Source organism: Hippocampus guttulatus, chromosome 12, assembly GCF_054856545.1.
Source record: "Hippocampus guttulatus isolate MCC_2025c chromosome 12, RoL_Hgut_1.0, whole genome shotgun sequence".
NCBI lineage: Eukaryota > Metazoa > Chordata > Actinopteri > Syngnathiformes > Syngnathidae > Hippocampus > Hippocampus guttulatus.
In genome coordinates, this window is record NC_141272.1 from 376,726 (window position 1) to 402,433 (window position 25,708).

The following is a 25,708-nucleotide window of genomic DNA, read 5'->3' on the forward strand; positions in this document are numbered from 1 at the left end:
TACAAGTACTTTCTCACGTATTTGCCAGTACTGTACCTTTGAGCGTACCGGCATATAGATACAAATGTATTTGCAGTAAATACATGTTTAAATACGTTCAAGGGTACTGGCAAATACTGTTGCGTACTTGCACATCCCAGTTGTGGCAGGCAAGAAACACACCACCACCCCCCCCCCCCCCCCCCCCCAACTTGATTCCAGCCCTTTCTGGTGACACTGTTCACACACCCACACGCATGCGCGCTTTTTAGGCAGGGATGCATGCAGCTGATTTGGCCCTGTATTTTCTGATTTGGAATGTGAGGCGGCGCTATCGTGTGACTGATTGATGATTTCTGGTTGTGCGTGTGTACTCATGCGCACTGCCAAAAGGGTCTGTTATCAGAGACGCCTTTTTTTTTTTTCACATCCCAGTCACTGGCGAGGAATGCGCTTGCTGAAAGTCGTGTTGACAAAGTGCGCTTTCGTGAGGAGGGAAACGATTTTGAGAAGTGCTTCAATTTGGCCGCGAGAGACTGCCACCCTTTCAGAAGCGACGCTGTGCTGATTTGAAGTAACACAACAAAACAAAGCGTTCCTAGCACTTAATCATTTACAGAAGTGGCTCTCCAGCTTTTGACACCCAAGTAGCACCTCAAAAAATGTTTCTCTCTCCAAGTAGCAGCATCCTGACCAACATGAAAAAAAAAGAAAAAAAAACAAAAGACACGGGCGTAGTAGGCCTGAGTGTTCATAAAAATAAGCTTGAGGTTTTATTCTTAAAAAGTAGGTTTAACGCTTGAAAGCCATTATGTGTCTACCGTTTGAACATTAGAACGATGTTTCAAGAGAGGGAAACGAATTAAACGTTACACTGAAGCCTGTACATACAATACATAAAAGTGAAATCAAAATCGAACTCGATTCCAGCTCCGGTCTTCCCGTGTGAAGTTGGCATGGTCTTCCCGTGGGTTTTTTACGAGTACTCCGCTTTCCTTTCTACATTCCAAAACGTGTGCCTTTGCCAAATGGAACACTCCAAATTGGTGCAGGGAAAGGGTCCAGCACAATCATGACCCTCATGAGGAGAAAAACACCCTTTAGAAAAACCCACTCTCCTCGGAAAAACAAACGCACATTTGTTTGTTTTGCACAAGAAAAAAAAAAAAAAAAGCATTTTTGTTTTTTCAGAAAAATGTCCACAGATTTTTTTCCAAGAAATTCACTCATTAAAAAGCATCATCGTCTTAGAAAAAATATTGCATTTTTTTCCCTCGAGCAAAATGCATTCTCATAGGTCAAATTGCACTGTTTGGGGAGATTTCTTGATGTGAAAAAAAGATGAGATGACCGCGAATAAAAAACAATGTAGATGCTAGTTGATTAAAAAAAGGAGAGATGATAGCTGGTAAAAAAAAAAAAAATTTAAATGCCAGCCGATTACAAAAAAAAATCCTATTTGGAAAAAAAAATAGATTATTGCTAACAGGAAAAAAAATGACAGCTGGTGTAGAAAACGTGAGATGATAAAAAAAAGAGATAAGAGCTGATAAAAATAAAATAAAAACCTAAAAGTTGGATGCCATCACAGTTTGCTGTAGTTCACGAAGGAAGCGCCCGACGTTTTCCTCCGGGTGGAGCTCACACGGACCGCACGTTGACTGGCTCTGTGGAAACCAGGAACGATCGTTGATACACTTGCCCACGCACAAACTATATACACACGTGAGTCTATGGACAAGTGGGCGTTTATAGGCTGCCGCTGGGCAGCTCAGCTATTCTGCATGATGATTGGATGAGCCGTCTGAGGCCGAATCTCTTTTTGATCGACAGCGAAATGAGCCAATCACCGATCTGCGGTTTCGGCCAAGACATGACGAATGGTCGGCACTTCCTGGCCGTGACATCACTTCCGCCGCGCTCACCTGGTTGCGGTGATGCTTGCTCTCCAAGTAGTACTTGAGGCCCCGCTCCAATTTTTCCAAACCGTCGTCTTCAGTTCTTTCGCATTCGGTTACGAGGACTCGGACTTCTGCCGAGAAACATTCCAGGGTGTCCTTGGGACACGTCTGGAAAAAAAACCAACAACAAGAATAATAAGTTGTGTGAAGTCAACGGAGACGTGCCGTATGACAGAAGCGCAACCTCCAAAGGAACGTTTGATATTTTCATTTGTCCTTTTATTCATAATAATCTCTCTCTGGGAAGAAATCCCCAAAAATCCCACTTGACTGGAAACGGCGCATTTGCTGTGCGTTTTTCGGCCGCCTCTTTACCGACTTTCTCGCGGGTCCACTCGCGACAGCCGGGTCGAGCAAATGTTAAGGCGCTCGGAGTTCAAACCGAAGACAAAGAGAAAAGGAAGGAGAGGCTCGTACCTTATAGTCGACGTAGGTGGGGGTGTACAACCTGGAGTGGGCACACTGCTGAGGGAGACACACAAACACGGAACGCCGCGACACACCGATCAGCTCGCTGCTCGTTCTCACGTGAGGAGAGGATCAGACGCGACTCGGCGGTCACTTCATCGAGTACCCCGGTTTCGCGCGCAAAGACAATCATGCTGACTTTTGACCGGCAATTTCAAAGTAGCGCAAAACATCAGATATGCATCTATCGACAGACAGACAGACATATCTCCATCCATTTTCCGATCCGTGCTGGAGCCTATTCCGGCACTCTTTGAGCAGTAGGCGGGGGACACCCTGAACCGGTTGCCAGCCAATCGCGGGGCGCACACACAGACGAGCGATCATCCGCATCTCCCACTCGCACAATTTTGACTGTTCAATCAGTTTGCCGCGCATGTTTTTGGAAAATCGGAGTACCCGGTGAAAAACGCACGCAGGCGCGGGGAGAACATGCAAACTCCAGACAGGAGATATAAATATATATATATATATCGAGAGAAAGAGAGATGTGCGTGTGGTATTACATGTAGCTAGCCGACAGGACATCCCAGCGGGCATCGGGTATCTGATATGACATCCAAATCATTCAAGTGATGTTGAATGGACGTCAGATGTCCACCGGGATGCTTGAAGATTGGCAGGCATCGAACAAAATCTCAAGAACGACAAGAAAACGTTTCGCGCCGTCATTGCCAATGTCCCCAGTGTGGGGCAAATAAAGGTCATCTTATCTTATTGCTGCCGCGTGTAGAATTTGAAGAGCGGGCGGGGCTGCGTGAAGGTATTCCATTCGGGAATATCGAATCAAATCCAAATGGGAGAAATTGAAAATAAAAGGAAGGGGGCGGGTGAAGCCCGGTGACGACGGCGGCCGGCGGAGCGACCCAAGCGCGGAGCAAGTCGTACCGAAGCGGCGTCGGCGATGAGCATCTCCAAGACGCGGACCAAGTCCGAGCCGCGGGCGCGCGCCCCCTCGTCGCCCAGCAGACAAGCCATGCCCAAAACGCAAACGACGACGAGGGCGGCGGGCCGTCCTCTCAGCATGTCATCCTCGTCTTCCTCCCCGGCAGGGAACGCCCGCGCCCAAAGCGACGGAGCGCAGCTGCTCGCGCGCCAAACGGCAGACGTCGTCCGAGCTATCGCGCGGGCTCTTCGGCGGCTCTCTCCATCAAATGCGGCATCCCTCAAAATCAAGTGGGCTTGGCAGGGGGGAGGGGTGGGAGTGGCTTGCCATAGACTCTTGCAAAAGGCGCGGGCTCCCGTCCGCTTCCGAGCCCAGTTGCGGATGGGTAAAAGGTCTCCCGCCTCCTTTTGCCTCTCGGCTGTGGGTCTCTCCTCCTCTTCGTCGAGCGCAACGCCTTCCTCTCCCACGACTCGGCGCTCGTCATCGTCTTCCCGGACGGGGAGACCCGCGGACCAGCATGACCACACAAAGATCTCTTGAGTGCGTTACGCAACCCGACTTTAGAACTTGGCCCAACTTTATGTTAGATGAGTCTTTCCGCCCATTTCAGTCCAGCGGACTGGTCGCCAGCTCATCAGATCCAGAAAAAGTCATGCGCCACTTGCCAATCAGCTGAAAGACGAGTCCAAAAAACACCGGACGGGTGCCCGTCAATCTAAAGCCAAGTTGTTTGACACGGGTGTCCAACTCGGCTCCTCGCCGTCCTGCGTCTTCGGGATGTTTCCCTCCTCCTCAAATGATCTGCAACTCTGCGGGACCGACTACGGTCCACAGTCAATCACGAGGCACGGGGAGACTGATGACAACAGATCGGTCGCCAGGCAGTTGGCTGGCGACCGATCGTTGGCGTCATAGCTTCTAGCGTCGCACACTTGACTCATAGTTCCCTTTTTAAAATGTAGCGACAATTCCAGCTCCCGCACGTTAAATTGGCGAAAATCTCTTGTCACGTTGCAAGGTGGTGGCGGACCCCAAAAAGCAGGCAGGAGGGAGGAGCAGGGTGTACTTGAAGAAGTGTATTGATAAAACACATCCAAAAAACAATCATAGTCCAAAGTAGCAAACAAAAATAGCAACTGAAGCTAAAACCGAAACAAACCTGACAGCAGCAAAGGAACAAGCAAACAAACAAACCTGGCAGCGGCAAAGAGCAAACAATGACCCGACAATGAGCGGTCGGGCCGGGAGTCCTTTTAAAGCACGAATAATTACCTAACGAGCAACAGGTGTGCAGCTGCAGCGAAAGCCCTACAGTGCCACCTGTTGGTCCCAAACCAAATCATGACAATCTCAACTCAACTCAAATGTGTTTACAGAGCACTTTTCAAACAGCCATCGCTGCACACAAAGTGCTGTACATGGAGCAAGTCATATATACAGTACAACAGTAAAGCAAAACAACAAATCACAGTTTTGATGTTGACACCCGACGCATCAAGCCTCGGCGCGTACGCACCAGGTCGGGCAGGTACACGTGGCCACGCTCACGTGGACCGGACGGACACTCGGGCGTTCAAATGCATTCTTCGGCCTCGATTGCGGCGGGGACGGCGCGTGCAGACGCCAGGCGGCGCATTTCAAAAAGGGCCGTTTGCGCCGTTGAGGGCATGAACGCAGCCAACCTGATTCGCCACCAAGCAAAGCAGCCTCTCATCATCACAAAAATAGAGTCCTCTGACCTCGGCTCCAAAGTCCACAGGACCGCACTGACCCAGTAAAGCAAACTAAGATCGTGTACCACAGTCTTACCGTGACAGCGTCCCGAGTGAGCAGTTTGGCCAATGGCGAGATGTCGTTTGGTGTTCCGAGCGAGCTCCAGGACCGCGGCCACGCTGAAAGGGGGGAACACGCACAAATACAAACGCTCACAAGGACCTGCTGTCGGCCACTACTCGCGCCCAGATGCTCGCAACCGGACAAACTGATTCGAGTTCTTACGTTACCGGGGCACACGCAGATGGACCATCCATGTAGCGAAACACGTAGTGAATCGGATTTTATTGGAGAGTTGCACAGCCCTAATACAGTGCTATTAAAACAGCGACAACAACAACACCACCAGCAACATAACGGCGGTGTTTTCGCAGAGGGGGATTATTGGTATTTCAAATCATTTCACTGGGACCACTTTGATATCTTTCCGAGTCAATCGCGTTGCGAGCTCGGTCGCCGCACAAACTAAACCGGTCAGCCAAGGCACCATTGTACTTTGTGGATATGTTTTATTTTGCGAATGACAAAGCGAGGACGTCCATTTGGAAGGCGACGTCTGACGGTGTTTCGCAAACATTCCCGACGCATCGTTGCTCGTACACTTTCGGAACTCAAGCCGATTCCACGCGGGAAGGGACACTGCAATGCGGCCTTTCCCCCAAAAGTAAGAAGATGTTGACAAATTGATAGAGAAATCTACGAACAAAATTGTATCGTGTTCAAAGTTTCGGTTGATTTGGGCATGTCTGGACAATACTCAGCGCAGAGGTGGACATTTATCATCAGCAAAGTCTGACTTGTGTATTCGGGTAGATCAGATCACTACCGAGGGGCCGGACCGGGGGGCGCGGGATGCAAATATCGGGGGCAGTGTTTTTCTTGTATGTTACAATAAAAGTTCGAACTGGCGGAGAGGGAGCCGGGAGTGTGCGATCGTCGTTCGCGCTCAGAGATCCCTCCCACCGATATTGAAGACAATTTTCCCTGAGTGCCGAGTCATTTCTTTAACTTTGTCCGAGAAAAACTCCGACACAAATGTCCAGAGATTCGCCCAGCGGCGCAGGCGGTCGCCGAGTTCCGTCGCGTACTCGTCGGGAATTTGAAACCGTCAAGCTGACGTCTGAGCCCAGTCGGTCTGAAAGTTGCGGACGCGTCGTCTCCAACGCAAACATGCCAAAGATCTCAGCACGCCGTGCAAATCGTCTGCCGCTAAGTGCCAAGGAGAATTCATAAATAAGCTACACAATGACTACAAACGGTTACTGATTCATTAATAGTACAAATAATCATAATATGACTCACGATAGCTACGAGAGACGTAAATGTGATTGCGTACAGCGAGTGTTGGACAGGGGACCTTTTTTTTTTTTTTACACTTTGGGTAGAAAGCAACAAAGTGAAGACTTCACATGTACTCCACATTGTCGAGGCTCTTTGGAAAAGTCATCCTGCGCCATCGTCCTCAAAGTATGAACGCAATCCAACGCGGCCCTCGGAGAAAGACGCCGTTTCTTTCCGATGGCGTTTCTCAGAGCTGGCCGCAGTTCTGAGGAAGCGGAGAAGGAGCGGGCGACGGTCCATTGACGCTTACTCGTCTGGCGCTGTGAATTTCTCCGCGTCCGGGTCCGCCCGGCGGCGTCTGGCTCACGCTCACGTGGGCGGTGCTGAAGGAAGTGATTCGACCGCTGCCAGCTATCTGCAAGTTGACGGTGGTGGCGTAGCTCGGCTTCTGCTGAGGCACTTTGCTCGGAGGCGAACGGGCGAAGGTCGCCGGTGACGACGCGGAAGCTCCGACGTCGGTGGCCCGGCCGGGCGACCGCACGCGGGCCCGGTAGATTTGGCGGCGGGCGGCTGGAGGCGGGGACCGCACCGGGCGGGAGGAGGCAAAGTCGGCCTCTGGCGGAGGCCCGCCAATGGAGGCGCAAATCAGTTGGCTGCGACAGCTCCCCTGTCCCGGCTCCGGATCTTCCCGATCCACCGGCAGGGAGGAGCGGGGGGATTGCGCGAGGGAGGTCAATGGAGAGGTAGAGGGGATGGCGGTGGAGGTCCCGCTGGTATAGAAGCCCCCGCGTGCGTCGCAGTTGTTGCAGAGTAGCTGTCCATCCGGCCAAGGTTCGCCGCTGAAATGCTCTGCGCCAAAGTGGCTCCTCCTTGGGGTGAACCTCCCAGGAGAGACCGGTGACTGAAGTCCAGCTCGAGGGCTGAGGCAAGTCGGTGAACCACCGCAGGAGGACCGCCCGCTCCTCGGGCTGGCCAAAGCGGACTCTCTCGGGCTACTCTCGGACCGGGAGTCGCGCGGGTCGCCGGGTTCACTCTGAGCTGGGATCGGGCAGGCGTCCGACGGGCTGGAGAGAGACCGCCGGAGGCCGTGTCCATGAGGGGATCCGGCTCTTGAACCGTGCGGTAGGCCAGAAGGGGCAGAGGAAAAAGTGGCCTTCTCCAAACTTGTTTGAACGGAACAAGCCGAAACCGAGCGAGAAGGGGAGATAAATTGGGGATTTCTGGGTCGGGGCGCTGTGACATTGCAAGTCCAAACTGACACACCGATAGCTGGCGGCGAGAGGACTTGAGGGCTCGCACGTGAGGAAGCGGGCCCAGTTGGAAGACTTGCCGCCGACGTTTGGGGAATATTTAGAGTTGGACCTAAAGGATTGTGGCAACTGGCCCCTCCGGGCCCCGAGCATCTGGGGTGGGGATGCTCGTTTGCCATGCCAGAGGAAGAACTTCCTTGCAGAAGGGGAGGAGAGCGCAGGCGCGTCATGGAAGGGGGGCTCACCGCCGGAGATGGGGACTGGACTCTGGAGTTCGGTTCAGATGCCGAAAAGGGCCGCGCCATGCGGTTGTGCGACCCAAAGGAGAGACGATCGCCGGCGTGCTGCGCGAGGGCGATATTGCCGCCGGCGTTAACTAACTGCACCTTTGGCGGACCGGGGGGACTTGTTCCGCTAGCGAGACCGCAATTCCAACTCGTAGGCGAGCAAATGCTGCTGCTGTCATTCTGTGCGAAGGCCACGTCGTGGCGGAGGGAGTGATGATGAGGATGAGCGGAGGCGCCGGAGAAAGGCTGACGGCGACTCTGTCTTATAAATGGAGACGAAGGAGGAGAAAAGTTTTGTGAATTGGAGTGAAAAGTTGACGGGGAGGGGCAAGTGGGCCTGAGAAGGGACGGCGGATAGCGTGGATTCCGATCGGTGGCGGCCCCCGGCTGAGAATAGACTGGCGCGAGCGTAACTTGCTGGCTGTGAGAAAGTTGAGGCGACGGTGAACACCGTGGCGGTGGAGAGGAGGGGAAGGACGGCGCCGGGGAAGGACTCTGTGCGGATGAGCTTTGGACTTGATGCCTGGCATTGTTCTTTTTTGCCAACGTTTGACTGATGCAAGAGGCAGCTAAGGATCTTGTGAATGTGGAGGAAGATGCGACAGGGGGGGACCCTGGCGGAGAGCGGCGGGAAGAGGGCGGTCTCGGGGAAGAAGGCCCTGCGCCTTTGGACAAAGCCCCACTACAAGCAGAGGAGGGAGGGGGAGCCCTCTCGGAGCAACTCCTTCCAGATGACGGAAGAGCGGAGAAGCATGCAAGGCGGGTCCTGGACGGGCTCTCTGGAGAAACCAAGCCTTCATCTGCCAAGGCGGCGGGGGGAGATAGAGGAGCGACCCCGAAGGGGGAGGGCCATGCGCTCACTCTCACAGGAAAGGAGGACGGCGTGGGGTTCGGCGAGGGGGGAGAAGCGGAGATGTGCCGAAAGACGGCGGGCGACGCTCCGAAATGCGTGTCCTCGTCTCTTGTGACCGTGAGGGGTCTCCATGTCTCCACCTGACAGAACGCATCCAACGAGGCTCGGGGAGGCGAGCGGCACCCTGAAGCGGAACCAAAGACGGCGGGCGGGCCGCTGGGCCGTCCCGGAAGCCGCTCCTCTGGTTTCCTGCGGTGGACAAAGACAATTTGTCAACATTTGGAGCTCTGTTAAAATCCAGAAAGTTCATGCGCGGCAGCACTCGAGCACTTTTCAAATCTTTCAAAATGCCTTTCACAACACCGGTGAGAGCAAACGACTAAAAACGATACGGCTGTTGATTCGCTCCGAGACGACGAGAAGTGAAGGAAACATCCTTTGGTTTTGCATCTCGGTTCGGTTGTTCGGTTTTGGTCGCGTGAAGGACGGACTTACCCGTGTTCATACAAAGTGCTGAAATGGACTTTCCCCGTATTAGTCACGGCCTGGAAGTCCGAAGGCTTCTGGCCGTTGAATTTTGGCAGGCGATCGTGAGACTCCGCCGTTGGAGGGAAAGTTTGGGCCACATTCGATTCCAGGACTTGCATTGATGACAATGGACTCGGCCTCTGGAGCGTTGGCCCGGGAGCTTTCCCATCTGGCAAAGAGTTCCACGCTTGTTGCGAATGACCGTTGACTTCACACTCCGCCTTATTCACGGTCGGCAGAGCCTCTTCGCTTGAGCCGGCGGAGACGCTGGCAGCAAGTTGTCTTCCACCCATGAAGTTCAAGGCTTCTCTCGGACGCTCCCGCGGGAGCCGTTTGGGTTTGGGTACGTACAGAGACCGGTGTTGCGAGGATGTCGGGTCCTCTGCCGATGACAATGGGCTCCTCTCTCCTGGGCTCGAATCAGCCCGCCCGGATGCGGTCCGAGCCAAGTGTTCAGGCCCCGAGCGAACGCCGCGCCCATCTTTGCTTGGTTCACTCGCACTCTCGTGATCCTTTGCGGGGATCTGGCAGCGCGGCTCACGTTTGCCTTGCACAGCTGCTGAATCCTGTTTATAGTGGGAATGACCGTCTTCACCTTTGGAGGCATTCCAATGTGGTGTGTGCGAAGACAGAGCCGAGTGTTTGACGATGCTGTTTACAGACGCCGTGTCCTCTGTGTAAACATGTTCTCTTAGCTCTGACCTACAGACAGGAATGGAGAAAAAAAAAGGTCATCTGCCTTCGGACGGAAGACAGACTGGATCCACTTAGGATGTCTGAAGCACATACTGTACCTGAGGGTGCGACTCTTCTCTCGACTGAAACCGGATGAACGCGGGCGTCGTACGGCGGTCGAGACGGCTTCTGGCGCGGTGGTTGACTGAAGTTTATCATCCGGTCTACCGCAGTTCTGCTCTTTGTTGGGCACCGCGATGAAGTCCCTGGGCCTGGAGAAGGTGAATCCATGTGACTGGAGTTGACCGGCAGGGCTTGGCTCCTCACTGGGCACCGCAGTTTTCGGGACATCTACGAGAGAACCTCAATGAACAAACCTCCATACGGGATTGTGGATCTTATGAGATTGAGAGCAAAAGGACCTGGAAGCATTCGTGTTCATCTCGTCACTAAAGTCTTTTTGGGCTGGCGTCGGGCCCAAGCCTCTCGTGTCCCACGCATAGATACTGTTGGCCCACGGGGGTCTGTGATTTTCGCGACCGATCTAAAGAGTTGAAAATAGCTCGGGAACGGGTCGACAAAGATGGCGGTTTTCCGAAAAAGCCGTGGCTCTCGAACCCAACGCCAGCGATATGCGCAAGATACTGTGAAACGCTTGAAAAAGACCAGGTACCCATTCTTTCCGGTGTAACCCTCTGATCCGGGCTCCCGGTGTCCCTCCGACTCACGGTGAGATTTTGGTTCTTGCCGTCGGCCTCGCCCCGGTTCTGGCGTTCACACGACGTCTGTGCTTTAGCAGGGACGTGCGACCCGTTCTCGGTCCGAGTGAGGGAGCCGCTCTGTGCTTTGGTCCGAGAGAATCTTTGGGACTCGCTCTTGGTGTCAGTCTGCTCATCGGATGCGGGTGTGGGAGTGTGGGGTACTTTGGCAGGGGCCTGACTCGGGACGTCACACTTTGGCTGTCGCCTCACTCCCAGCCTACATTTAGCCTGAGAATGACACCGAGTCTGGCTCGAAAGCGAAGATGGTCCTGTCAAATCTCCAGCTTTGTTCTGAATAAAAATGGCTCGTTTTTGATGCAAGGGGACTTTCATGGTGCTGGCTTTAGCACTGTACATACTTGCTAGAGTTTGCACTTTGCTCAGAATACGCTCAGAGTTCTCCACGAGCGAGGGGTCGGCCACAGGGCTGGCCTCGAATAAGCCGATTCCCGTGATGTCTGAGACCATGCCCTCAAACAAGGCCCGGTTTGTTGACACAATCCTGGACTGTCGGGAACCTCGTCCGAGTTGAGTTTGACTTGGAAGTTCTTCGGGGTTTCTACTCGTCTTGGTCCCTTGATGTTTGCTTCCGGTCCAAGCGGGCGTCGTTTCAGGGCATTGTGGGGTACTTGAAAGAGTCCCTGAAGATTCTGTGAGACTTTCCTTTTCTTCCTTTGGTTCTTTTAGCTGCCATTCAGACCCCTTGGTCCTGGCCAACTCTGGAGGAAGCCTTTGACTTGCGTCCTTACTCTGTGTAAAAGGTCCCTCTTCTTGCCACGGGGTCGCCTCCCGTTGACCGTTCTCCGCTCCTTCGTTGGGTTCTTGCTCCGATTGTTCATTGCTGACATTTCCGCTTCCCCGCTCGGTTTTCTCCTCGACTTGACCGGACCGGATGCCGCTCGACGGCGGATTGGCAAACACCTCATCGTCGTCCGTCCGGGTGAAGAGTGGTGACTTATTTCCGTCTTTGGCTTCCAAATCCATGAGCCTTGTCGGCAAGTCCGCATGTCCGTCATGATGATGAGAATCTTCCGGGAGTAGGGGAGAAGCCGGACCGGCTGGAGAAGGGAGCGCCACATCGCGATCGGGCTCCGTTTCGACCGCTTCCTTCTTGCCCTCGTCTCGGCGGTCGCTTGTGAAACGCGATGGCGAATCTTTCCCCGTTTCCGTGGGGACTTGCGAGGAACTGTTCCTCCTCCCGGACGTCTCGTCGCGTTCCCGTCCGGCGTCTTCTGCCTCTTCGTCCTCGACCAGCTCAGCGGCCGCCTCGTAATAACTTCTGATTTTTTCAATGATCCTCTTGTCACGTTGGGTCAGAGCGGAGCCTCTTTTTGGCTTATCGTTCGGGCTGGCTCGATGACCGTCATCTGGATTTGCGGAGGGATCGGCGGCCTCCTCCTCGAGAAAGGGACGACTCGCCTGGCGGTCCTCCGCGACTGAGTTGGAAGAAGGAAAGTCTGTTGGGGCTGAGGGCGGGGTCGGCAGAGTGAGAGGCTTCCCCGGCTCGCCTTTGTCCGGCGGGTTCCGATTATCTGTTTCTTGTTCCGAGGCTTCCTCTGCACGCGGTGCGTTTGGCCCCTTCCCGTGGACCACGTGAGCACTTTCCAGCCCATTTTGAGGGCTAGCGGTCTGCTCTTCCACAGCTCCGTTGGGGCGAGTTTCCACGTCCTCCCGCGGCGGGTCCGGGCTGAGCGTCTCCTCCGGGGTGGAAGCGACTGGGGGCAGCGGGCAGGTGAAGTTGCTCTGGTCAGGTGGAGGCTGCGACTCGGTGGGCCGATCCAGGACCCGATCCTGAGAGGAACGGAAAGGGTATTCAGTTCCACGCCGGACGGAGCCTATCGAGCACAAGGTCTGCTCACCGGAGAAACCGGCGCCTCCCTCGCGCGGCTCTGGTTGATCAACTCCAGGATCTCCTCGGTGATGGACAAAGTGGGGGGAGCACAGAGGGCTGCGAAATCCTCTTCATCGTCCTAGGAGAACATATCTGTCAAGGGTGTCGGGTAAAATTGCGGTTGGTGGGTGTTTGCACGAAGCTTACATCTAGCTCCCGTTTGCGGTTCCGCTCCGACTCCGTGGGGATGACAGAGGAGGCCGGCGCACCGCCGCCTCCCGCCCAGCCGAAACCGTCGGCCCGGTTCAGCTCGCACTCGCTGTCGGCTTGCTGGGACACATTTGCAACGCTCGTCACAACACGGGCCGACTTTGGGAAGCAAAGGGAGTACTGCGACGCGGTCTAACCTTCAGGGCTGCAAGGGGACGTCCCATGAGGATGAGCGGTCGGCGGAGAGAGGAGAAGAACGTTAGCGCAACGTAAGCGACAACCGATCGGCTCTCCTGGCGAGATACGACTCTGAAGTGGCACCGAACTGTCCATCTGAAAGCAGCCAGGTGTCGGCGTGCCGCACGAGAGCTCACTGCTGTCGTCTTTGTCTTTTTTCCAGTCTCAAGTGTCTTTCGGTCTCGTCTTTCATGTCTGTCTTTAGGCCTCCGTATGTCTAAAAATGTACTTTGATGTTTGATGAGGTTAAGCCGACGGTTACGTCTTCAGGTGCGCGTCGAGGTCGACGTCGCCGATCCTCTTCAATGTCTACCCCACCGGTGTCGTCTTGTCTCGTTGGTTTTTTTGTCTTTGCGACCGCTCTCGAGTTCTTTTGGGCACCCGTGTCTCAAAGGGTCTCCAGGTCTGCTTGGAAGTCAGATAGTCCCACCGTACGAGTCTTTTGGTGTACGTTTCTGTCCGCAAGTGGACTCCGACGTCCCCCCCCCGCTTTTGGAGTCAAGCCGTGCATGTCCTCGTGTGAACTTTTCGGTCTGCCGACGCATGGGCATCGGATTGAAAATTGTCCATAAAAATACTTTTCACATTTTTCCGTGATGCTTATCCGGGCCCCGAGTGGAGTTCCCCGTCATGATGACTGTTGATTCGTGGATGAGTCACGCGCTAAACACTCAATTCGGGCTCGGCCCCGAAGAGTCGCATCAGAATTTCTCTTTGATCGGCACCGTTTGATTGATCGACTCCATCGGGATTTTTGCTCACCGTGATGATTAAATGCTGCTTCGATGTCCTTTGCTGGAGCTGGAACCAAAACAAAAGGGCCGGTCAACGTTTGCGGCTCCGACGAGTGACCTCGAAGGTCTCTCGAAAGGTCTGACATTGCCATGTTGAGCGGAGCCAGGTCTGCGGGTGTACCTGACTGTCGCCTGGTCCGCCTGTAAGGCAGACTTCCCTCCAGTAGCAGCGGCAAACTCTTCCTGCTCTTTTCGGGCGTGTACGTGAGCAGCTGGGGTGGTTCTGGAAGGTCAGAGAAAACATCCGTCCCGTATTGTTCCACTACTCGCCTCAAAGTCGACGGAAAGGAAAGGCGAAAAGGGATGAAGAGGGTCGCTCGTCGTTTTGGCACCTGACTGACGTCGCCCTCGGCGATGGGCGTGAACGTCGTCCGGCCGCGGAGAAGCCGAAGACATTTTTTTCAGGTGGTCATGCTCAAACTGGGGGGCTGCTGGAAAACAGGAAGCGGACGTTAGCTTCGCGCACACCAAAACTAAGTCTGACACCGAATTTACAAAAACGCAAGATGGCGACACTTGCGCGCATTCGGTGGAGTCGTTCGTGAGTTTGAATGACAGAGGATTTATTCTCATACGGACGCGCAAAAAGCGGCGGGTTGCTCCCCGCCAAAGCATGATTTTTTTTGTCCTCCCCCAAAAGAAATTCTAAGGGGAAATTTCCATCTACTGCACATTAAGGGAAACAAAGGAGTCCAGCAAATGTGTCAAACTTTATTCAACTTCCACACAAAAGGCAAACTGCCGATTTTTGAGGAAATTCCCCCCCCCCCCCCCCAAATATTGAAAGTGTCGTCTCAAGAAGTGAGCTCAGGAGTGTTATAAAACTAAGATGGACATTTCGAGTGAAAAAAGATTTTGTCGACCTTCGAGTACAGCCGCATGGACATTTTGCTTGGCAGCCGGCAACGGCGCGAAACGCTCCTTGGCTCAGTTGGGTTGACACACAGCAACAAAGTTGCTGATGAAACAAAAAGCTGCAGTGGCCAAAGATAAAACTTGAACCTGACAAAACCAATGGGTACGTTGTTTTTTTTGGGGGGGGGGGGGGGGGGGGTCGTGAAAATCGCATCTTGATTTACAGTAAAATGTGGCTTGCCGGAATTAATTCAAAAACAAACAAACACACACACTTAATGAAACAGGACTGGAAATTGCCTCACCCCAAAAAAAAGAAAAAGAAAAAAGCGCTCCCTGGAATGAAACTTTCCATCTTTTCATCCTGTGTACAACATCACGTGACAGCGCGCTCGCTTGTTTTCACAAGTGATGCTGTTTAGGCGGATGCGTGTGTGTGTGTGTGTGCGCGCGTTGACTCACACTGGCAGATGTTGTCTCCGAGGACCTGTCTGGCCTGCAAGAGCGATTGGATCATCGGAAAATGTGGAGAAAGAGAAGAACATCCTTCCGTGAGGGGTGGCAAGTAAGCAAGTACAAATATTCGGTCACTGTATTTAAATATATTTCCAAAGGAGTTCTCCTCGACTTTGGTCTTTATTGATTGATGGACTTGGACTTGCGGTACTTGAAAAGAGGAATTTGTAACTTCTCCTGAAGCTGACTCGGCGCTTTGTCTCTTTGGCGAGTGTCGACTTGGACTCGAGCTTTGGGTAGGGACTAGCGCCCGAGTACTCGTGCCGCCTTGTGGCCTTTTCTGGCTGTCTCACTCCCAAAGACGTGATTAGATGTCTTTTCAGACTTGCTCTAGAATTGGCTGCTTACTGAATGAGTTAAGACTCGTAGGAACACTCGTCGGAATGTCCAGCAGGGAGCAGCAGAGGCCACCGCAAAACTCTTCTCACAACATGAACCGTTGACACGACGACATTTTTTGGGGGGGGGGGTTGAGCTGCGTTATTTCGTCACGATCTACCTTGTGCGGAAGAGTAGCCGGATGATTTTCCACAATGAGTTTCTTGAGGTAGTGAACCCACAGCCTCTTCTCCTCCATGTTCTTGGTCTGCGTTCGACCAAACAAAAGGGGGGGGGGGGGGGGGGTACAAAATACATACATAAACAAAACAGAACTTGGTGACACAATGGAGACAGTCAAGCGAGAAGAGCGCCGACCCACACGGAGGTGTTTGAGACTCGGCCCACCTCCGGAAGCCACGCACCCACCCCCAAAAAGTCCAAACAAAGCCCCGTTCTAGCCTAACAGTCCCGACGCGTATCCGCAAGTGGTCATTTTGTTTTCGTCGTCAGACTTCTAAGCACGGAGATTGACATTTGGTTGCGGGTAGAAGCCCGAAAACAAAAACAAAACATTCCCCGTGAAAAAGTCTCGCCAAGCCATGCCTGGCAACACACAGGAAGCCAAATAGTTTGCTTTGGAAGCTGCCACTTTCCGCTCAATTGACTCAATTGCTCCCAACTGGGTTGTTAAAAAAAGAAAAGTTCTGCCCCCCACCCCCCAAAAGCTGACTGAGTACCACGACATTTTGAAGGCATTTCCATCATGGCTGGGCCAACAAAAGGGAGACGCAGGAAGTCTGAGATTTGTGTTTGAAGCAGCCATCTTGTGCCTCAGTTCAGTGACTGCCAACCAGGTTTTTTTTGGGGGGGGGGGGGTCCGTCACTTTGACTTGTTCACATGAGCCGAGCCAAAGTCTCAGCAAGCCATGCCCGACGAGACACAGGGAGGCCAATATTTTGGGGTGAAATTGCCACCTTACACTCACCTGACCGAGTTGCTCTCAAAACAAAAAAGCTTCACCGAGCGACGTGACATTTGGGAACGTCTCGCTACTTTAGAAGGAAGCTTTCACGAGTCACCTGGACGACGTGCTGCTGCTTGGGAATCATCAGGTCGGACACTCGGAAACACAGCGGCTCCTTCAGGGCGTCCACCAGCAGGAGGTTGCAGCACTGCGCGGAACCGAGAAAAAGAGAGAGGAAAAAAAAAAAAAATCACTCGCCGAAGAACGCGTCCGCCGTCCAGCCCGCCACTTACGAAGATGTGCGTGCTGTACACAAAGCGCTCCAGGCGCTTCTTGGCGATCAGCAGCATCTTGTCGAAGAGGAAGAAGGCGCGCTCCTTCTTCACCCTGTGGACCTTGAAGGAGCCTTCCAGAACCAGCTCGCCAAAACCGCTCAGGTCGGGCCCGCTCCAGTTGACCAGCAGCGACTCGATTTCCTGGGGGTGTGACATTCAAACGCGAATTTCAGCCGGGTGGCGACTGGTGACATTTCATGGAAAATGTCCGTTTTGTTCTTTGTTGACTGTACGCTGCGTGCGGCTGCCCCGCTGTTTAGGGACAGCGAGTGCCTGCGAAGACTGAAAATCCGCCAACGATTGACGCCCAGGATTGAAATGATTATTGATTTATTTTTAAGCCGGCGGTTTTCGGTGCGGGCGGCACCGGTGACTTGTCACGGTGCGGCGGCGCGGGCTTGGGCTTGGGCTCCAGCTCCCGCGCGGAATTTGCACGTTCTCCGCTGCGGCTTTTCTCCGGGTACTCCGCTTTCCTCCCGCGTTCCAAAGACACGCGCCGCAGGTCGACGGATGACCCGAAATTGTCCCGATGGCGAGCGCAAACGGCCGTCAGTCTCCGCGTGTGGCCGGCGATCGGCTCGGGAGAGACTCCGGCGCGCCCGCCACCCTCGCGAGGATCAAGCGCATTAGAAAAAAGGCCGCCGGCCGTCTCGCTCGGCCGACGGGACTTTAGCGGGGCCGGCGGCGGCGTACCTGCAAGCGGACGGCGTGCTCCTGCTTGCGCTTCATGTCGTTGATGTACCAGGCCACCGCCGTCATGGTGATGATGGCGTCCTCCACCACCTCGTAGCCCGGGTCGCTTTTGTCCAAATGCTTGGCCAGTTCCTGCGAGCGCGCCAAACGTCAGCTCACGTCCTCAGTCGATGGCTCGATTGGCACAGTGTGCCAGCAGTTTTTTTTGGTTTTGTTTTTGTTTTGGGGAGGCAATGCATGAATAAAGCGTAAGTGCACATGCGCTACAGTAGGGGGCAGTGCCGTTCTCATTGATTGAGCAATCGATCCACTCCAAATCATTTCCGTGGTCGACGAAGCAAACGCGTCGATTGTGTATTTGATGTAAACGAGGATAAATGCCGGCGTGGCTCGTTACCTGCAGGAGGAGGTGATACTTGAGGATGCGCTGCACGGGCTTCAGGAGGTACGTCTCCAGAGGCAACGAGTGGTTGAGGCTGCTCTGTCGCTCGTGGAAGAAGCGCACCAGGCTCTGCTTCTTCATGCACTCCTTCAGAACCGACACCGAGCTGCCAACCCACGCGCGCACGCGCGGACATCAGAAACCCCTCCCAGCTCATCGGTTACCATCGGGCGGACGCGTAACAGGATACGAGGTGCCAACTCCAGTGGGACGCAACGACCGATGACATCTCACACATGCAACCCCCCCCCCCCCCCCAAAAAAAAACAACATTCCTCATATTTACTAGACAAAAACTCAACAAAAGTAAAAAAGAGTTTGAAAGACGGGCAGTGCGAGGGGGCGGGCTGATGACGGAGGCAGCCTACGCCACACGTACGTCGTCATCCAAGCTGACCATGACGAGGACGCCGCGAGAAAGAAAAGCTCAATTTCAGCCCCGCGTTGATTTCGCACACGTCGGCGGCACAAAACCTTTCCCATCCCGTCTCCCGTTTGACGTGGAGGCGGAGCGGCTCCGAAAGGCTGCCCGGATTTTTTCTTTTCTTTTCTTTCTTTGGTTTGGACGACTGAAAGCATTTGACCTACTTTCACTTTGGGTTTGTTTTTTTTTTTTCCCTTTCAGTGAGGCGAGAAGCAGAGCGCCGACCGAGGTGACGGCGAGGCCGGACAGCGTTTGAACGGAATGCGGAAAACTTTTGGACTTGAAGGAAAAAGGAAGGGGGGGGGGGGGGCGGCGGCCCGGCGGTCGACCGGTTCGCGCGTCGGCCTCACAAGGCGGAGGCGCGGGGGTTCGATTCCGGCTCCGGCCTTCCCGTGTGCCATTGGCATGTTCTCCCTGGGCCTGCGTGGCTTTTCCCCGGGTACTCCGCTTCCCTCCCACCTTCCAAAAACATGCAGGGGGGGTTTCAATTGTCCCGCGGCGCGATTGTGATCGCTTCGTCGCCGCGTGCCCTGCGATTGGCTGGCGACCGGTTCAGGGTGTCCCCCGCCTCCCGGCTCCCCCCCCCGCGAGGATAAAGCGGATCGGGAAACGGACGGACGGGCGGATGGCGAGCCGAAGGAGGCGCAGAGACATTTTTGGGGCCGGGGGTTGACGTGGGACAGACGGAGGCGGCGACTCACTTGGGGTAGTTCATGCAGTACAGCGTGTAGATGTCGAACGCTTCGCTCTGTTCAACACACAAGCAAACGCAAGACGTGACACGGCTCAGCCGAGAAATCCTTTTCTGGCGGAGCGCCGATCGGCCGCCGCGGACGCGGTTTCGCTCCGACGCGCACGGCGGGCCCTCACCCTTTCCACAAAGCAGTCGGCGATGGCGGCGGCGTGCCGACTCCTCTCCAAGTCCTCCAGCAGTTCGCTGCCGAGAAATGAGACAAGGTGACTCCGTCGGGCGCGAAGCGCGCCGCTAAAGCACCGCCGCGGTGGCGGAAACGTGATGATGTCATCCACGCGTGGGGTGCCTCTCACTAGCGATGACATCAGCGGGCCGGCGAGATCATCGCCGTTCGCCTTGGACGCGGTCCCGCACCGACGACGAGTTTCCCGAGCGCGCGCAACTCTCGCACTCTCGCACTCTCGCTTCAAGAGGCACGCAAAGAACAAGCGCCCCCGCGCCCCCCCCCCCCCCCTCTGGCGCCGGGCCCCGTTTGTGGCCAGAAGACATTCTTTCGGGGGGACGGGGGGGAGGAGGAAGGAAACACAACGCCGCGGAGACTGGTGAGGACGGCGGGGGCCTTCTCCCCGGCGCACTCGCTTTTCTCGGCCCAAAAGGACGCCGGCGCCCCCGTTTCAGAGCGTCGACGCTCGCCGGCCGGCCCCTCTCGGTTGGCGAGCGAGTTTTCACTTTTCAAGTCCGGCAACTGTTTCTTCAATTTCCAGGTTGGGTGACCCGAAAGGTCAACGTGACGAGGTCAACGTCGGAGGCATTTAGTCAGCAGAGGCAATTGCACATTTCTTTTGCCCGGCGTTTCGGGGGAATTTCGAACATTCCGGGATTCCAAAATACAAAGTAAAGAATGTGAAGGCTCGCAACGTGCGCTAAGGGACAAACAAGTGTTGACCGCGCGCGCGTTTGTCTTCACGCCACCGCCGGCGGGAAAATGACGGGATGCGGCTCCGCCGTTGACGCGACTAAAAGAAGTCAAATTACAACCTTGGAGAAAGGAAAATGGCCGCCGTCACTCGCTTAAGTATACGCTGCGCGTGCGGCGCGGCGGTTCGAATCCCTGCGGCGGCGCGACGCAAGATAGCAAACCAGATGGCACCGCGACGCAAGGGGAGACCAGGCCCGGATAAAACGACGGAAAGGCGACACGTGGAAACGCCGCCGAGCCGCCCGGAGGAGCGGAGGGCGCCGCGCCGCAAAAAAAATTGGACGGGCGGGACGAGCCTGCCCGCGCGCTGCAAGGCAACGAGGACGCAAGCGGAGAGCGAATCGAAAGCGCCGTCATGCCGTGACGACTGAGCATGCGCAAAATGGCCGCCGTTCCTTCACTTCAAGTTACTTTTCACACGCAGACGCAGAGCCACTCTTGTTTTGTTGACTCCGTCTGCGTGCGCGTTGAAGAAAAGCACAAAATGAGGTCAAAGTGTTCCCCCCGCAGGAAATCAAGTTGAGCTTTTTATGGGGAGGGTGGGGGGGGGGGATTTCTACGTGAAGCTGGTGCAGCATGCTCTTTCATTCTTGAAGGGTGACTTTGTGACACAACACACACACACACACGGCGAGGGAGTCCCACGCACGCGCACGCGCACGCGCAAGCGCACGCGCACGCGCACGCGCAAGCGCACGCGCACGCGCACGCATTCTCCTTTGCTGGCTCACAGAAAAGTTCCCATGAGAAGTCAGAGGCAGGAAGTCTGGAAGGAATGAAAACTTGCTGTGCGCGCGCTCGGGCTCACACGTTGGCGCTCAGTGTGTCAGTCATGGGCGGGGGTGGGGTGTGGGGGCGGGGGGGTTCACAATGCGTGTGCGCGCGCGTTGGAACAAGGAAGCCAGAAAGGTCAATTCCTGGCAAGATCCGCTGGCTTTTCAACGACGGGCTCCGTCGAAAGCGCCGCTCGCTCTCATTCGCGACCTTTGCGGACGGCGTTTGTGAGAGCGGCGTTCCCGCTTGTGCGCGACGGCTCGGAGCGGTCGGGGGGGCGTCGAAGGTGGCGGCCATCGTGGGGCCCGTTCATTAGTCGGGCCCGGGGCGAGCGGTTCGCGCTTCAACCCGCAAGGGCGAGCGCCGGCGTGCGCGCGGTATGCAAACGAGGCGCGGCGGCGCGGCGCCGGGGTACCTGTTGAACTCGTAGATGTCCTCCACGTTGCAAAACAGAGCGCTGACCTGCTCCGGGTCCACGGCGAGCGCGTCGCACTCGATGATGCAGCCCAGGTAGTCCTGCGCACGCGCACAAAAACAAAAAGGACCAGTGGATGCCGGCCGACAAGCCGTCAAACGCGTATTGCCGTTCGGTGTTGCGGATAAGCTTTGGCGAGACGTCGATTGGGATCGTTGACGGCGAAGCGGGTCATCGAGCGGAGTTCCGTTCGTCCCGGCCGCGGCCCAAATCCCGAAAGACTCTTGGATTCGCTCGGCCGAGACGTTTTCAGGGCAAAGGTGGCCCCGCCTCCCGGTCCAAACGGACCTTTTGTTTGCCCGGTTTGCGCCGGCGCCACGAACCAGAACCCAACCGGCGCGACTGCATTTGGGCCGGCTTTTCGCGGCCGTTGGGCGGACGGGTTCCGTCCCCGCGGTCGCGACGGTCTGGCGACGTGTGAGACGGGAGGCTTCGGGCGAATCCCGCCGCCTTTTCTCCCGTTTGAAAAACTTCCCGAATGGACCGACGGAGCTTTCGCACGCCTCTTCGTGGAAACAAACGGTCGGAGGCGGAGCCGGCGCCGCGGCGGCCTCTGCGCCTCGGCCGCGTTTTCCCTCCCGCTCCCGTTGGCCCGATCTCCCCGATCTTTTGTTCAAATACAAATGGCTCTCCTTTGTCGGGTGAGCACTTTGAGACGCCGTCATTCACGCCTCGGTCACATCTGGACCGGACGAGCGGAACGCGCTTGACTTTGGAGTCGGCGATCCTCCATCGAGCGTCCGCAGTCGCTCCGGAACGCCGCCGCTCGCCTCGTATAGAGAGGGAGCGTCACTCGCCTTCCGACTCATTTTGATTCGTCGGCTTTGGAGTGCGCGCGAGACTCGCCTTTTTCGTTTGACTTGTTCCGCCGCCTTTGTTCTTGGTTTCTCGTTCGATTGTCCGAACTACTTTTGTCCGTGCGGAGCGTACGGTGGCGCTGGAGAAAGAAACTTGAGTGAAGAGTTGCATATTTGCGCGTCAATTAACTCATTCGCTCCCAAAGACGTTTTTAAACGTCTTTTCAGACTTGGTCCAGAATTGGCCGGTACCGAATGAGTTAAAGCAGATCCTCGCGATTTCAATTTGTGCCTCGGACGGAGCGAACGGACGGCGGCGCGGCGCGGCGCGGCGCTCGTCTCACCTCCACGATGCTCTTGAGATCCCTGACGTAGGCTCGCTCCGTCTCCACGATCTCCATGACGACTCTCTCCAGCCGAGACGGCCGGCGGGGCGCGGGATGGGCCGGGCGCCCCCCCTCGGCCGCGCCCCCCCCCGCCGCCAGCGGGGTGAGGTCCAGGCTGATGTCGGACCTGTCGGCGGCGCCGGCGGCGTCGTAGGCGGGCGCGGCGCCGTAAGGGAGCGACGAGGACGAGGACGAGGACGAGGCGTCCTGCAGCGACGCCGACGAGGCGGACGAGGAGAGCGAGAGGGAGGCCGGCCGCTCGCCGTCCCAGCAGGCCGTGTTGACCGAGGTGCACGACGACGACGAGGCCCCTCGCTGGCCCGGCGACGTCAGCCCGCCGGCGATCCCGCTCAGCGACGACACCGAGGACGGACGCCTGGCACCTGACGGGAACCACACGGAGACGCGGATTGGCCGAGCGGCCCCTTCCGACATGCGCCGGCATCTCCGGCTCCTTCGTTTGAAGAATACGGCCGGATTGAAAAAAGAACGCAATCCACAACGCGCGCCTCTCCTTTCTCGGGTGAGCACTTTGACCTCCGCTCGTCTCGCCGACTGTCGATGGCTTTCCTCTGGACCGCCGCTGGAAAGAGGGAGAGCGCGTGGCTCCGCCTCTGGCACGCCCTCTTCACCGGCGACAGTTTCGAGTTCTTTTGAAGGAGATCGTTTTGCAAAATCCTGAAATGGGCCGGCCCCACCTGACCTCTCGGAGCTTCCCGCCCGCCGCCTCGGGTCTGCGGAGCGGACGCTCTCGGAGGTCGCCGGAACCGAGCGCAGGTTCCGAGGGGACGGCCGGCGCCTTTGGCGTCGCCCTTCTTTCAGATCGGTTGTTGTCGTTGTCGCGTGAATTGGTTTGGCGGTCGTTTGAAAGTGCTCACATGCGCACGCTTCCTGTTTTACGATGAGCTTTTTTTCTCCGCGAGGTCAGCCGGCGCGCGAGCGGCCGCCCGGCCTTCGTCCCCGCGGGGCCTCGCCGGCGCCATCTCTTTGTTCGGCGCTCCCGGTGAGCCTTCAGACGCGGGCGTGAAGGTGGGCGGGGCCGGATGGGGACCCGAGAGTCTTGAGAACTTTTTTTTTTAAAGTTGAGCTCGGAGGGATTCTTCTTCAGCCGCGTCTGGCCGTTCCTTATCTGGGGCGTCGCTTGATTTTCTGCTTCGTTTCCTTTCTCTGCTCAGCATCGGCACAAGTAAAGTGGACTTTTCTTACCATTGTCTTCCGACATTCAAGTTTCCATCGCCGCAAAGCATGCGACTTCCTTCCTTCGAGTGCGCGCGTGTGACAAAACGAAAGCGTCGGCACTACAAATCGGCGAGGACCGAGGAGGCAACGGATGACGCGGCTTTGCTCGGGAACGGCCAATCGGATGCCGCGCGACCGAAACGGCGACGCGAATGGAGAAGCGTCGGAAGCAACGAGCACGTTTCCGCCCGACTCGGACCGAAGATCGACTTTCTTCCGCCCGCTCGGCTCCGACTTGCCCAAACGTCGAACGAAACTCCGCGGCGGAGAGGCTCTCACCGGCATTGCTGGACGATCTGGAGCTCCCGCGACGCGAACCCTCCGGCATGATGCGATGAGGTCACAGGAACAGGAAGTAACCTAAAGAAGGCGCGCGCGCAGAGTGAGGGCCGAGGCGCGACCGCAAGGCCGCGGGTTGTGCCGGCGCGCCGTCAGGGCGACGGCAAAACGTGATCGCAAAATGATCCATTCGCTTCTGGGAGATCTCAATCAACTGGCAGACGTCGCCACGAAGCCTTTTCCTTCGCCCAAAAAAAAAACGCCGCTTCGAAGCAAATCAGCTGACCTGTTGGATTTTGCACATGGGTGCGCCCTATTATCATCGACGAGCGCACCCACTTTCACCTCCATCGGTGAAAGTGCCGTCAGGAGTGTATGACCATAAATGCTTCTTAAAAAAGAAGAAGAAGAAGAAATAGATCTGTATCTATCCATATAGAGCGTTTTTAAAGTTGACTTTGGGGGAGTGAGAGAGTCGAGACTCACAATTGAAATCCCAATCATGAAGCCGCCTCCGTTTTCAACAAAGCCTTCCTTTTTTTGCCAATCAAGCGGTATTTTATCCCAGGCGGGCTACAATTTTGTAAAGAGGCAGTTTGACGTTTGAGTTTCCAACTGACGTCATCGCCAGTCATCGTTTGTTCGAAGCCTCGGTGCTGCCCCCGGCGGGCCGCCGGGCTAACTGCGCCCGGACAACGTTGCCATCTAAACGTCGAGCAACTTTTTTTTTTTTTCTCGTTGCATTTCAAGCGCCAGCGAAACGCGCGAGGAGCCTGACCTGCCTTCCAGATGAGTCTTCGTCGCCTCCGCGCAATTTCTCGCCGGTCAAAAAGCTCCGGAAGGCTCCATCATCGGCCCGCGTGACGTTTCCTCGGCGCAAGCGAGTCTCACCCCGCCGCCGCGGCTCGACCAAGTCCGCGCGGGCGCCCTGCGCGGCGCGTCCGATCCGCTGTGACTGAGCGAGCCGCGGGGGAGGAAGGGACGGATGGAGGGAGGGCGAGAGGGAAGGAGAGAGAGAGACGGAGAGGGAGGGAGTCAGGAAGGCAGCGATGGAGGAGGTCCGAGAGAGAGAGAAAGAGAGGCGCCAGCTGCTCGCGAGCGCAGGAAAAGTCGTGCGCAGCGACAGGAAAAGAAAAAAGAAAAGCTGCGTGGAATGTTTCTCATCTTTGGAGATTTGCTGACATCGTCGCCGTAAATGGCGCCGTCAATTGCCTTTGAGCTGACTCGCGAGACAAAGCAGACACTCGCACACACATCCTTGACCCCCCCCCCCCCCAAAAAAACAAACAAACCCCAGACGAACATTACGGATGCGTTTGTGTGTGTGTGTACTGCGCGCACACGCACACACACTCAAAAGTGTCAGTTTGGCAAAAATCTGTTGGAGGGGAAAACAACAAGAACAACAACTCGAGTTAAGTTTGGACGTCATCCACACATGAGCAAAGACTCGGGCACCGCTGACTGCGGACTGCAGACTGCGGGCGCGCACGTGGGTCAGATGGCATCTCGCGCGCCGAAATCCGGTCAAGCGCAGCCATTCGTGCGGGGGCCAAACGCGCCGACGTCCAAACTGACCACTTCGGTCCTACGCTTTCGTGACATCGAGTCAATTTTGTGGCCGTCGGTGAAACCGGTGCCCGCTTCGTCCACGCCGCCAAAATTGAGCCGAGATGGCGGACGGGGCAAAGCAATTTCTCGGCCCGGTTTCATACACCAGACGGCTCGATGTCCTTCACGCGAGCCGAGAAGCGACGTTT

At 55.9% G+C, this 25,708-nt stretch overlaps 3 protein-coding genes across 7 annotated transcripts; all 3 read right to left on the reverse strand.

Moving 5' to 3' along the window:
• Positions 1–727: 727 nt before the first annotated feature.
• Positions 728–3,656, reverse strand: il15l (interleukin 15, like). Of its 2 annotated transcripts, none has more exons than XM_086125548.1 (4): positions 3,297–3,656; positions 2,358–2,402; positions 1,905–2,048; positions 728–1,646 (listed from the first exon to the last, which is right to left on the reverse strand). In XM_086125548.1, the coding sequence occupies exons 1-4, from the start codon at positions 3,432–3,434 to the stop codon at positions 1,548–1,550; spliced, it is 426 nt and encodes a 141-aa protein (XP_085981674.1). In that variant the 5' UTR covers positions 3,435–3,656; the 3' UTR covers positions 728–1,547. The 2 variants fall into 2 exon arrangements, with proteins under 2 accessions (XP_085981674.1, XP_085981673.1); XM_086125547.1 differs by having other exon boundaries at positions 2,358–2,405.
• A 1,679-nt stretch (positions 3,657–5,335) lies between these two features.
• On the reverse strand, positions 5,336–13,103 carry LOC147196845 (uncharacterized). The gene is made up of 7 exons (XM_086125103.1): positions 12,941–13,103; positions 12,741–12,863; positions 12,562–12,672; positions 10,615–12,493; positions 10,061–10,292; positions 9,234–9,968; positions 5,336–8,987 (listed from the first exon to the last, which is right to left on the reverse strand). Exons 1-7 carry the CDS (start codon positions 12,965–12,967, stop codon positions 6,596–6,598), a joined length of 5,499 nt encoding a protein of 1,832 aa, XP_085981229.1. The 5' UTR covers positions 12,968–13,103; the 3' UTR covers positions 5,336–6,595.
• Positions 13,104–13,467: 364 nt separating this feature from the next.
• plekhg2 (pleckstrin homology domain containing, family G (with RhoGef domain) member 2) lies at positions 13,468–25,207 on the reverse strand. 4 transcript variants are annotated; one of them, XM_086125107.1, is made up of 15 exons: positions 24,727–25,207; positions 23,949–24,029; positions 22,389–22,813; positions 21,188–21,288; positions 19,196–19,262; positions 19,027–19,073; positions 17,857–18,007; positions 17,460–17,591; positions 16,725–16,907; positions 16,547–16,639; positions 15,645–15,731; positions 15,092–15,125; positions 14,107–14,202; positions 13,896–13,997; positions 13,468–13,781 (listed from the first exon to the last, which is right to left on the reverse strand). In XM_086125107.1, exons 2-15 carry the CDS (start codon positions 23,995–23,997, stop codon positions 13,609–13,611), a joined length of 1,740 nt encoding a protein of 579 aa, XP_085981233.1. In that variant the 5' UTR covers positions 23,998–24,029; positions 24,727–25,207; the 3' UTR covers positions 13,468–13,608. The 4 variants fall into 4 exon arrangements, with proteins under 4 accessions (XP_085981233.1, XP_085981231.1, XP_085981232.1 ...); XM_086125105.1 differs by having other exon boundaries at positions 14,107–14,205; XM_086125106.1 differs by lacking the exons at positions 23,949–24,029; positions 24,727–25,207 and having other exon boundaries at positions 22,389–23,942.
• Between the last annotated feature and the right edge of the window lie 501 nt (positions 25,208–25,708).

Coding starts and splice junctions, on each gene's coding strand:
- il15l (XM_086125547.1), bottom strand. CDS start 3,434: ATGCTGAGAGGACGGCCCGCCGCCCTCGTCGTCGTTTGCGTTTTGGGC. Junction 2,049..2,357: donor CCACCTACGTCGACTATAAG/GTACGAGCCTCT, acceptor TTTTTTTTCCAG/ACGTGTCCCAAGGACACCCT. Junction 1,647..1,904: donor GCAAGCATCACCGCAACCAG/GTGAGCGCGGCG, acceptor TGGTTTCCACAG/AGCCAGTCAACGTGCGGTCC.
- LOC147196845 (XM_086125103.1), bottom strand. CDS start 12,967: ATGGGACGTCCCCTTGCAGCCCTGAAG. Junction 12,864..12,940: donor GTCCCCTTGCAGCCCTGAAG/GTTAGACCGCGT, acceptor AATGTGTCCCAG/CAAGCCGACAGCGAGTGCGA. Junction 8,988..9,233: donor AGCACTTTGTATGAACACGG/GTAAGTCCGTCC, acceptor TGTCCACCGCAG/GAAACCAGAGGAGCGGCTTC.
- plekhg2 (XM_086125104.1), bottom strand. CDS start 22,865: ATGTCGGAAGGGGCCGCTCGGCCAATCCGCGTCTCCGTGTGGTTCCCG. Junction 19,263..21,187: donor GACATCTACGAGTTCAACAG/GTACCCCGGCGC, acceptor ATTTCTCGGCAG/CGAACTGCTGGAGGACTTGG. Junction 15,732..16,546: donor AGCAGCAGCACGTCGTCCAG/GTGACTCGTGAA, acceptor GGTCGAACGCAG/ACCAAGAACATGGAGGAGAA.